Source organism: Canis aureus, chromosome 16, assembly GCF_053574225.1.
Source record: "Canis aureus isolate CA01 chromosome 16, VMU_Caureus_v.1.0, whole genome shotgun sequence".
Taxonomy (NCBI): domain Eukaryota; kingdom Metazoa; phylum Chordata; class Mammalia; order Carnivora; family Canidae; genus Canis; species Canis aureus.
In genome coordinates this window covers 39,502,404-39,515,617 of record NC_135626.1, presented here as the reverse complement: position 1 = coordinate 39,515,617, position 13,214 = coordinate 39,502,404, and the positions used below count along the sequence as shown (strand labels likewise).

At 39.8% G+C, this 13,214-nt stretch overlaps 1 protein-coding gene across 1 annotated transcript; it reads left to right on the top strand.

Moving 5' to 3' along the window:
- Window positions 1-12,213: 12,213 nt before the first annotated feature.
- KRTAP3-1 (keratin associated protein 3-1) lies at window positions 12,214-12,794 on the top strand. The gene has a single exon (XM_077850452.1). It carries the CDS (start codon window positions 12,261-12,263, stop codon window positions 12,552-12,554), a length of 294 nt encoding a protein of 97 aa, XP_077706578.1. The 5' UTR covers window positions 12,214-12,260; the 3' UTR covers window positions 12,555-12,794.
- The last annotated feature ends 420 nt before the right edge of the window (window positions 12,795-13,214 follow it).

Here is a 13,214-nt window from a genome sequence, read left to right as displayed (position 1 = left end):
GACAATGAAATTAAGGAACTGGAAATAAAGAATGGTGATTTATTTTTATTTTATTTAAAATAAATTATTAACATAGAGTGTATTAATTTCAGAGGTAGAGGTCAGTGATTCATCAGTTGCATATAACACCCAGTGCTGATCACATCACATACCTTCCTTAATGCCCATGACCCAGTTACCCCATCCCTTTACCCCCTCCCCTCCAGCAACCCTCAGTTTGTTTCCTATAGCTAAAAGTCTTTTATGGTTTGCCTCCCTTTCTGATTTCATGGGTTCAACTGATTTAAAGATGTCTATTTGGGAAGCTGTGGGCTTTCAGAGTAAGCTCCTCTGTGCCAGGTGTTGTTCCTGTCTCGCTTCATACCCTCCCTGCTGTTCAGTTGGGTTAGTGATGCTCTGCAAACCACTCTGTCGGGATTCACCACTAGGGAGTGACAGAGGAAAACTGCAAAGCTGAAGAGGAAGAAGGCTCCTGCTCCTTCCTTTTTGCTTCCTTCTGCTTCATTGGGACTTTTTGTATGCTGGCAATTCCCAGGATTACCTCCTAGTAACACTGTTTGCTCCAGCAGCTGCAGAGCCCATCCAGAGAAGCATCTAAACCCAGCCTGCAGTTTTCTCAACACGTGTAGAACCTGCTTCATTGCACACCCCACTCAGAGTCACCAGCCAACCAGTTTTCCTGAAACATCTGAGTTCAGCTCTACAGGATAACCCCCTCCCTAAATTTCTAAGTGTTAATTCCCTCCCACTTCCCTCAGAAAAAAAAAAGTATCATTTCCAAGGGTTTGCTACAGCTCCTACATCTGTAACATCTCAGTATCCCCTTCTAACCCTTTTAGTTATCTAACAACTTAGTTTAAAATTCTCCATATAAAATTCACTTGATTCAAATAATGGGTGTGATTCTTGTTTCCTGAAGGAACCCTTACTGTTATACTCTTGTTGCCTTTAAAAATTCAGATTATTTACTGAACCATTTGTTCAGACTTCCCACTTACTTTGATTAATCTTGGAAACTGACTGAAAAAAAAATTAGTCTCTGAGCTTTGGAAGTGGCAACCAGAGAATTACATTATAGGTCTGACAAGAATCTGATTGAAGAACTGGAAAGATTACTTGGCACCACTTAGCTCTGCAGTTAAGAAAGCTCTACCATTTCTGGGCAGCCCGGTGGCTAGGTGGTTTGGCGCCACCTTCAGCCCAGGGCGTGATCCTGGAGACCCAGAATCGAGTCCCACCTCCGGCTCCCTACATGGAGCCTTTTTCTTCCTCTGCCTGTGTCTCTGCCTCTCTCTCTCTCTCTCTCTCTCATTCATGAATGAATGAATAAACAAACAAACAAATCTCTATCATTTCTATTAAAAACCTTCTCTGTAAAGTGGGCTGTGCCATGGAGACCTGACAGCAGGTAGCCCTTTGTTAATTACTGACTGACTTATCCCCAAAACCATAACTCTGACTTGAGAAACCTGCTTTCCAACATGATTATTCTATAAATGCTAATAGGCAAACTTAGTTTTAAAAGCCCAAGAATACAAAGGGATTTTGAGAAACTTCAAGGGAGAAAATGTTGAGTCATCACATCAACTGAAGCATGAAAGCCTTAAGTGAGCCTGGGGATTGAGAATTAAGTAATTTTGTTCTAATAAGGTTCGGAGAGACTAATCCAAGCACTAACTATTTGTTCATATTGGGGATTTTCATTTCTTTCTCTTTTTTAAAGATTTATTTATTTATTTTGGGGGGTAGATTTTGTATGAGCAGGGGGAGGGGCACAGGGAGAGGGAGACAGAGAATGCCAAGCAGACTCCATGATGAGCTCAGAGCCTGACACAGGGCTCCATCTCAGGACCCTGAGATTATGACTTGAGCCAAAACCAAGAGCTGGACACTTAACTGACAGAGCCCCCCCAGGCACCCTGGGGCTATTCATTTCTAAAAACATTCTTTTTTTTCTCTTCTTGATTCCTACATCACAAATACAATACAGAGTAAAAGAATCGATATACTATGTGGGGATCCCTGAGTGGCTCAGCGGTTGAGCATCTGCCTTCAGCGCAGGGCGTGATCCTGGAGTCCCGGGATCAAGTCCACATCGGGTTCCCTGCATGGAGCCTGCTTCTCCCTCTGCCTGTGTCTCTGCCTCTCTCTCTCAGTCTGTGTCTCTCATGAATAAATAAATAAAATCTTAAAAAAAGATATACTACATGACCTCAAAATCAAAAATGCTGGCTTTTACTAGAATAATATTGAAAACACAAAATTTCAAGACTTTTGTCTCTTAGTTTTTCAATATAGTATTCATCTTCAGTGGAAGAGACAAACTAAATCTTTTCCCAAAAGGATGAGAGGAATCCTGGTCTGAAGGGAGCCAGAATAAAGTAAAGATAGTATTGTTTTGTTCAAAAGATAAGATCTGTAAACCTGCAGAAAAGATGCCAGTAGGCTTATAACACTGTGGGATGGAGAAGTGAAGGAACTCAGGATTTTCAGAACCACTGAAGTTGTCAACCATGAGAAAGTTCAAGAAGAGTCAAGATGAAAGATCTAAATGTGAGACAAGATTCCATCAAAATCCTAGAGAAGAACACAGGCAACACCCTTTTTGAACTCGGCCATAGTAACTTCTTGCAAGATACATCCACGAAGGCAAAAGAAACAAAAGCAAAAATGAACTATTGGGACTTCATCAAGATAAGCTTTTTCACAGCAAAGGATACAGTCAACAAAACTCAAAGACAACCTACAGAATGGGAGAAGATATTTGCAAATAACATATCAGATAAAGGGCTAGTTTCTAAGATCTATCAAGAACTTATTAAACTCAACACCAAAGAAACAAACAATCCAATCATGAAATGGGCAAAAGACATGAACAGAAATCTCACAGAGGAAGACATAGACATGGCCAACATGCATATGAGAAAATGCTCTGCATCACTTGCCATCAGGGAAATACAAATCAAAACCACAATGAGATACCACCTCACACCAGTGAGAATGGGGAAAATTAACAAGGCAGGAAACAACAAATGTTGGAGAGGATGCGGAGAAAAGGGAACCCTCTTACACTGTTGGTGGGAATGTGAACTGGTGCAGCCACTCTGGAAAACTGTGTGGAGGTTCCTCAAACAGTTAAAAATATACCTGCCCTACGACCCAGCAATTGCACTATTGGGGATTTACCCCAAAGATACAGATGCAGTGAAACGCCGGGACACCTGCACCCCAATGTTTATAGCAGCAATGGCCACGATAGCCAAACTGTGGAAGGAGCCTCGGTGTCCAACGAAAGATGAATGGATAAAGAAGATGTGATTTATGTATACAATGGAATATTACTCAGCTATTAGAAATGACAAATACCCACCATTTGCTTCAACGTGGATGGAACTGGAGGGTATTATGCTGAGTGAAGTAAGTCAGTCGGAGAAGGACAAACATATGTTCTCATTCATTTGGGGAATATAAATAATAGTGAAAGGGAATATAAGGGAAGAGAGAAGAAATGTGTGGGAAATATCAGAAAGGGAGACAGAACGTAAAGACTGCTAACTCTGGGAAACGAACTAGGGGTGGTAGAAGGGGAGGAGAGCGGGGGGTGGGAGTGAATGGGTGACGGGCACTGGGGGTTATTCTGTATGTTAGTAAATTGAACACCAATAAAAAATAAATTAAAAAAATAGTAATAAATAAATAAAATTACCCAGTTGCTGAAAGACATTAAAAAACAACAACAAAGTAAATTGAGCAATGTGTTGTGCTCATGGATTGGAAGCCTCAAAATTTTCTTAAGATTGTTGTGTATAAATAGTCCTAATTGTAAAACCAACACGCTTTTTGTAGAAATTTATAAACCAATTATGAAATTTATATTGAAATGCCAAGGACTTAGGATAGCCATGATTACCCTGTAAAAAGTAGAACAAAGTTAAGCTACTCACTTGGTTGGCTTCTGTAATCAAGAAAGGTGGTGCTGGCATAAGGATCAAGCAGTGGGGCAACAGAAACAGCACAGAGGTCAGGATAGACCCCACTAATGTGGTCACTGGATTTGGGACAGAGATGTTAAAGTAATCTCACAGGTAAATGAAAGTCTTCAAAATGCTGTTTGAAATAACCAAATATATGTGGAAAAAAAAAAAGCAAAAAAAAAAAAAAAAAAGATGACAGATGTTTATCTAGAATAACAGCCAGGAAGATCTTGATGCAGGAGAAATTCATGGTTCTCCCCTTAGGGGGCATCTCTGGGGAAACAGGAGACAATACAATGAATCCTGAAGATAGAATTCAGGAAACTCTGAAGTTAGTATTTTGAACCTTCATTCCAATATTTACTGTTTAATTGAACAGAAGAGACAAAAATGAGAGAGAAGTACACAAAGGTTAGGAATAGAAATTAGTATGGACCAGGGGCTGAGACTGGAAGTAAGCCAAACAAATATATTATTATATTGTATTTGAGTACAGATTGTACACTCTGATCACTTGAAAGACATTTTTTAACTGTAGGAAGGGACAAAAAAAGGAATCAGAAGACCTAAGTGAAAATCCCAAATTTACCCAATTTTATCTTGGGTAAGCACAAAACCCTGTTGACTGTTAGGGGACTAACAATGCCCAGATACACAAGAGTCAGGAATAAAGCTGAGAAAACTAGGAAGAAGGCTGCCCAGGATGATGTTTTACTCCATTTGGGTGGTTGCTCCTTCTTTATCTAACACATCTGCACTCTCAAAAATCAAAACACTCTTAATATTTGTAGGAATTTTTTTCCACATGTGATGTTCCTCACCATTCTGTTCTTTTTCTTTCTTCACATACTTCTTCCCAACCCATCAAGAGCCAAACTCCTGGGGTGCCTTGGTGGCTCAGAGGTTGAGCGTCTGCCTTCAGCTCAGGTCGTGATCCCAGAGTCCTGGGATCAAGTCCCGCATTGGAGCCTGCTTCTCCCTCTGCCTGTGTCTCTGCCTCTCTCTCTGCGTCCCTCATTAATAAATAAATAAAATCTTAAAAAACAAAAACAAGAGACTAAACTACTTGAAAGTACAATTGCTGGGTCGTAGGGCAGGTATATTTTTAACTGTTTGAGGAAGCTCCACACAGTTTTCCAGAGTGGCTGCACCAGTTCACATTCCCACCAACAGTGTAAGAGGGTTCCCTTTTCTCCGCATCCTCTCCAACATTTGTTGTTTCCTGCCTTGTTAATTTTCCCCATTCTCACTGGTGTGAGGTGGTATCTCATTGTGGTTTTGATTTGTATTTCCCTGATGGCAAGTGATGCAGAGCATTTTCTCATATGCATGTTGGCCATGTCTATGTCTTCCTCTGTGAGATTTCTGTTCATGTCTTTTGCCCATTTCATGATTGGATTGTTTGTTTCTTTGGTGTTGAGTTTAATAAGTTCTTGATAGATCTTGGAAACTAGCCCTTTATCTGATATGTCATTTGCAAATATGTTCTCATTCATTTGGGGAATATAAATAATAGTGAAAGGGAATATAAGGGAAGGGAGAAGAAATGTGTGGGAAATATCAGAAAGGGAGACATAAGGTAAAGACTGCTAACTCTGGGAAACGAACTAGGGGTGGTAGAAGGGGAGGAGGGCGGGGGGTGGGAGTGAATGGGTGACGGGCACTGGGGGTTATTCTGTATGTTAGTAAATTGAACACCAATAAAAAATAAATTAAAAAAAAAAGACACACACACACACAAAAAAAGTACACCTGTGTCCTGCCCATCCCTAAGTCCCCTAAATACCTTAGTACAGTGCAAAGCAAATAGCAGGGGCTCAACAAAGATTGGCTGAAATAAGCCAAATAATTCAATTATTTGAAATTTGAAAATTTCTAATTTTCTCTTGAAAAATATAATAATCAATAATGGAGTGATTATGGATTAGTATACACTGATTAAGAACACAGACCTTGGAGCCAGAGAGCTGGGGTTCAAATCCCAACTCCACTATTTACCAGTGGCTGGGGTTCAAATCCCACTCCACTATTTACCAGTGGCTGACCCTGAACAACTTATTCTCTCTGTGTCTCAGTTTCCCTCATCTGTAAAACAGAGGATACCTTCAATACCAAGCTTTGGACTGTTGTAAGAATTAAATGACATAATACATGTAAAGCACAGAATCTTATCAATTAAATACTAGTAAGCCTTTGCTGTTATCATAAAATCAGCTGTATATTATAGTAAACTAACAACTGAAGATATGTTTTAAAGTTATCATGTCAGCTAATATTTAAATACATAAACATTTAATTATCTTAATTTTTAAAAATTTCAACTACTTACAGGAGCTGTTTGGAAATCCAGTAGCTATTTGATTCAATCCAGTAATCAGATTTGTCTAACCAATGGACAAAAATATCTGATTCAAAATAAAATTATAACTATTTGGTAACAATAGTTATTTGGTAACTAATTATTTGGTAACAATGGCTATAATTTTATTTTGAATTAGATGTTTTTGATTTGATATCTAATAATTATTTGTTATCAAATAATTCCAAGGATAAAAAGCCCGACTTTTACTTTAGAATAATTGTATTTAACTATCTCAATCTTCAATTTCACACAATGAAGAGCTGGAAATTTTATTTTCCCAGTGCCTGCATATATTCAAATATATTCAAATTTTACTGGAAATCTATTTCCCAATCAGGTTAATTTTACTTAGCACATATACTTTATACTTTCCTTAACTGTGTATAATATCCTATGACTATCTGCACATTCCATAGCCCACAATAATGAATGAGAATTAACCCCCCGAGAAAAATAGGCAACACTGCCAGCCAGCATAAGCTGGGCTAAGCTTGTGTGTGCCATGTGCCAGAGTACTGTGAGGGGGCTAGCTGCCCTGGCATGTTGCATTGAGATCATACATGTCCACATGAGACAGAGTGGAAGGGCTCATCCCTTTTAAGTCAGTATCAGCTGTCTTCAAGTCGCAAAACATTACTTCCATTTAAAAGAAACCCAATCAGCACAGGCTAATAAGCTGGCAAGCACTTATCTGTCTTGGCTATAACGACACACTAGAAAATATCTGGAAAAGGCCCCAAAAGTACACCATTTAACCCAAACCCAGAATCCTCTCCCTGCCTGCTCAGCAAAGAATAAAGCGGACATTATACAATGAAAGGACTGATGCCAATAGCAGTCCTGAAGCCAGATACTTTTTTCTTCCAACTGCTATTATTAAGGAGTTCACCAGAAATAGAAAAGATCATGCAATTCAGAAAACAAAGACTGAATGTTTTTACTTACAGGCATTTTTATTAGGATGACAAACTGAAAAGGCTCCTAATACCTGCTTGTGTGAAGGAATGAAGTGCTCCATCAGGCTTAAAGAAAATTGAGTTGCCTCGAAGTGTGAAATCTCCCCACACTGACATTCTTGCTGACTCGGGAGGTGCCGTCATGGGAGGGTTTTCCCAACAGCACCCTAGAAATCCAGGATGTTGGTAAGGCACACAACAAACTGTGACTAACACACATAAAAGTGACCTTTCATCCTAGGCCAGGAACTTAGTAGTAAGCACATTCTGTGTCTGGGTGTTGGAGCCTCCTGTGTCTTCAGCCCTGCTACCTCTCATGGGCTTCAGGCTGCTCATCCTGCAGGTCCTACAATGACCTCACCATCCCCCGCTTCCCACCACTCCAGATGGCAGCTCTGTGGCTCAAGCCCCCTCTTACCTATGAGTAAATCTGAGACCTAAATATGATCCTTTGTTTCTCTCTCCACATGTCTTCTTGATCAGCACAACCTATCATCTCTACTTTCAAAAACATATCCCCAACTCTTCCAACTCTTACTGGTTTATCAATCACTGGCATCACTGTTCATCCTCTCACCTGGACCACTGATTGTTCTGTCTGTTTCCACTTTGACCCTGCTGCATCTCACTTTCTGCAGAACATAACATGTTATCGCCCCCTGCTCCAAAGCATCCAGTGCATTCTCAGTGCCTTTAGAATAAAACCTAAACTCTATTGAGCCTACAAAATCCTACATGGCCCGGCACCTACCTACCTCCATGAACTTCATCTACTTTCACACTCCTCATTTGCCACACTCCAGCCACCTGGCAAGAGAAGTTGCCAACTGCCCTGGCCAATGGAGTGCACTCCCTGCATCACCTCCCACCACTCTGTCACTTCACCATTTTATTTTCTTCTGGCACCTGTTACTTCTCATTGTCATTTCTTTATTTTTTTTTATTGCCTATCTTCCCCTACTAGAATGAATACCCTGACCACAAGGCTCTTATCCGACCTGTTAACTTCTATATGCATAGCACCTACCATAGTGCTGGGTATTTTGCTGAATGAATTAACTAATTTTAAAAAATGAATGAATACAGTTTACAGTTGTGTAAAATTTAATCCCAGAAAAATGCTAATTTTTACTATAAATATGAAGAATTGCTGTTAGACAAGCTGTCATTCACTAGGTGTATGACTTTAAATCATTATTTATTATCCTTACTCTCAGTTTTGTCTTCTGAGAATTAGGTGTATTAATAGTCCTGATCTTATAGGGTTATAAGAAATAAAGAAGAAAATGTGCACAAAACCCCGATGTTTATAGCAGCAATGTCCACAATAGCCAAACTGTGGAAGGAGCCTCAGTGTCCATCGAAAGATGAATGGATAAAGAAGATGTGGTTTATGTATACAATGGAATATTACTCAGCCATTAGAAACAACAAATACCCACCATTTGCTTCGACGTGGATGGAACTGAGGGTATTACACTGAGTGAAATAAGTCAATCGGAAAAGGACAAACATTATATGGTCTTATTCATTTGAGGAATATAAAAAATAGTGAAAGGGAATGAAGGGGAAGGGAGAAAAAATGAGTGGGAAATATCAGAGAGGGAGACAGAACATGAGAGACTCCTAATGCTGGGAAACAAACTAGGGGTGGTGGAAGGGGAGGTGGGCGGGGGGTGGGGGTGACTGGGTGATGGGCACTGAGGGGGCACTTGATGGGATGAGCACTGGGTGTTATTCTATATGTTGGCAAATTGAACACCAATAAAAAATAAATTTATTAAAAAATAATAATAATTTGTAATTGATTATGGAGGATTTAAAATAATAACCAGTAATATATATATTCAATAATAAATTTGGCATTTGCTGGCAAAAAAAAGAGAAAATGTTCACAAAATACTCAGCACTATGCTTAGCACTTGGTATATGTATTCAATAAATGCTACCTATTAGCAGAGGATAAGATGACCATATTCTAGTCATCTTAAAAACACAAATGAGTTTTATTGTGGAAACTGATGTGCCACCAGTGGTCCCCAAGAAATTGCATAGCATGATGAGAAATCCCAGATATATCCCTTCTTCTCTAAGACAGAAATCATACCCTCCTCAACACCCCCCATAGAACCACTGTCCCTGCCTTCAAATTATTTCCTTTCTACTGCTAGCATTTTAGTTAAGAAAACAGGCTCTAAAATCAGCTCCCCTTTTATGGTCTCAAGACTTTCAATAACCTGATCCTACCCTTCTACCAACTCATCTTGAGGGTTGTTTTCACTCTAGTCAGAACAGTCCCTCCACCACCATCCCCACCACCACCCTGATACCAAGTAAAAGGGCATAGTATGGCATAAAAGGGCATAGTATGGCATAGTGGTTGAGAGTGCAGAATCTGGAGCCAGACTGCTTGGCTTCAAATGTTAGCTCCATAACTTACTCATTTACTAGTTAGTTTGTCTATGCCCCAGGTTCCTCATCTGTAAAATGGCAAGGATAGCAACATTGCGTACATCATAAGCTTGTGGTAAGAACTATGTAACACACATAAAGCACTCAGCACAAGGCCTAATATTTAGTAAGTAATGATGCAGCTGAGCCTTTACTCAAAAACTAGTTGTCTTTCTAAAAACAAATCCAATCATGTCCCATATCTGTTCAAAACCTTTCATTAATGTTCCTTGCCAAGAGGATGAAGTTCAAAGTCCTGAGCGTAGCATACTAGGCACAGTGCAAATTCTTCCTACTGTGTCACTCACCCACTTTCCAACTCCATCTCCCACTGTTCTCCACAGCCTCCCCAAGTAAGGGAAATCCAGAATCCATGTTTTGTGCTTCTCCCAAGCAATGCTTTTGTCATCCCATGAACGTACTGTGGCATTTTGTTTCCCTGCTTCACCTGTTGAAATTCTCTGACTATTCCTTTCTACCTGCTAAGCTCCTAATCATGGTTCTCTACCTACACAACTGCTACCTTCTCATGAAGTACTTCCCGAACCTTCCAGGTAAAGTCTGTGGTACCTACTTCTAAGCTCCCAATCATCTAGAAAACCTGAATGTACAACCCTGTGTTGTCATTTGCCAGTTCACGTCTCTGTGTCTCTTCTCTACAACCTCCTCAAGGTCAGGCACCTCTTTGCTTCTTTTTTTTGTGTAATGTCTGACTTATAGCAGGTGTTCCATGAATGAGGTTTTGACTGGACTAAGAGATATCTATGGAAGGAATGTGGACAACAAGCAAAATTTTAGCAGAGGAACCAAAACCACAAAATCTTTCTAGTAGTGGCTAAAATGGCTAAAATGAAACCAATTTCATGTTAAGCATGCTTTCTTTTTTTTTTCTTTTTCTTTTATTATTTTTTTTATTGGAGTTCAATTTGCCAACATATAGCATAACAGTCAATGCTCATCCTGTCAAGTGCCCCACTCAGTTAAGCACCCTTTCGATCCATCTTCTTGTGATTTTGGCTTCTGATTCCTTTTTGTTGCATAATTTTCTACTTATTTTTTAAAGCCTAAGCCATTTTACATGAAAATGGGTCAAGGAAACATATTCTTTAAGATGTTCAAAGTAAAATATTTCTAAAGTTCTACTAGTTTAATGTTTTTCCTACTCTAAAGCAATTCTAAAACATCATAGTAAGTTTTACATCTTTATGTATTTAAATAATTCTATCATTAGGGTTTTAGTAGGGTTTTTTTTTTTGAAGATTTTATTTATTTATTCATGAGAGACACAGAGAGAGAGGCAAAGACATAGGCAGAGAGAGAAGGAGGCGCCCTGCAGGGACCTAATGTGGGACTTGATCCCAGGACCCCGGGATCACACCCTGAGCCAAAGGCAGATGCTCAGCCATTGAGCCACCCAGGTACCCCAGATTTTAGTAGTTTAGATATTAACTTAGTAATCTCCCCACCTGTGCTCTATAGAACACTAATCTATGAAGCTAACCTATGGAAACTAACAAACAAAATGATTCCATGGCCAAGTAATTTTGGAGAAAAATACCTGTTATATCTCTTAATTGGAAAGTCAGAGAGCATTTTAGCATATTAAAGGCTCTGAAAGGTCCACCAATGAAGAACTCTATTTCTCAAATGTATTTACCAGATAACCTTTTAATGTTCCATCAAACAGGTGTTCATGGAACTCATTTTAGGAAATATTGCAGAGTTTAGTCTCTAAATGGCCCCACAAAACTGTTTTCTGGGGTCATCAACAATCTTAATCTATAACATCGTTGGTCTGAGTTTTGAATGGCATCTGCCACTGTCACTGTACAATTCCTGACTCCCATCTACCTGTCCCTGACAAGTTATTGTTTACTGTATGCATGGAGGGAACGGAAAGTAAATGATTTTTACATCTAAGAAAGTGTTTCTTTACACTGGATCAGAATCTCCTTCTCTATAGATCCCATCCATTCATCTTAATTCAGCTTCTTAGGGCCATGAAAAATAAATCTAAGACTTTTAGCACTTTTTCAGCCAGAAGACCTAAATTATCACATAGAATCTTTGGTTGCTGTTAGAATAGCAATCAAAAAGCCTACTTATCTCTTCATCTGAAAAGCAGGCAAAGAAATGTGGAGATGATTTGCAGATACCTGGCATACCAGGCCATCACTAACGATGTATAATGATTAGAGAATAATGACTCGGTGCCTTTGAAGACTGAAATGAAATGTCCTTGAGGTGACAAAGAGCCAACATGAAGAGTCCTAATTTGACAACAAAACAACCTAAACCCCTTTTATGAGGTAAAGAGTGTGTCCCAGGTAATAAACACTTAAGTAATTAGCTGGTTTTAATGGAGATAGCTATAAACTGAAACACAAGGAAAAAAGTCTTGGTAAATAGGCTGACACCCAGGGAGGTGGGTATATAAGAGCCAGGGCAGAAGAGAGAAGCATTGAGACACCAACAGACTCCTCTTCTCAACCCAACGAAAACCCAACTCCTGACATCATGGCTTTCTGTGTTCCCTGCTGCTGCAGCGTCCCCACCGGCCCTGCCACCACCATCTGTTCCTCTGACAAATGCTGTCGGTGCGGAGTCTGCCTGCCCAGCACCTGCCCCCATGACATCAGCCTCCTTCAGCCCACCTGCTGCGACACCTGCCCTCCACCCTGCTGTGAGCCTGACACCTATGTGCCAACTTGCTGGCTGCTCAATTCTTCCCACCCAACTCCTGGACTGAGTGGGATCAACCTGACCACCTATGTTCAGTCTGGCTGTCAGAATCCCTGTGAGCCCTGCTAAGCAGCCATGCACAGGTGTGGGATGCTGCTCACCATCTGGCCTTCAACACCCACTACTACCTGTCTCAGGCTCAATCAATCCCAAGTCCCTGGGCCATGTTTTCATGAATTCACCCAACTTCTCCTCTCCTCTTTTGAGTGGAGTTGGAGACCTTCTTTCTGTCTTTTAGGCCATTTTACTGCTCTTTGAGATATAACCATTTTGACTATTCCTTAATAAACTTTATTCTGGCTTAGCAAATTTGGCCTTGTGATGATTTGTTCTCATGTTTCCTCTTGGCGAAAGTGGAATGCCTATCTAAACCTGAATAGCAGGTCATCATATCTAAGATTTATCCCCAGCAGAAGGAGCACATTTGTGGTGGAATCACTGAAAAATTACATACTAGCTCTTTGTGATGGGTTGAAAACTAAAAAATTCACTATGCCATTTTGTAGAATCTTTTTACTCAATAGGTATTTTTTGAAGACAACTACTATGCCAAGCCCTTTGCTGGAACCTGGAGATTAATATAATGTTTTTTAAATGTTTTACTTAATTTAATTTCCATTGTCCCTGAAATTGATTTTTCTTTCTTCCTTACCTGGCTAAACAAATTGATCACTTTGCTGTCATGTAGAAACAATTTTGATTGCTTTAGTTATAATCATTGGTGAAATT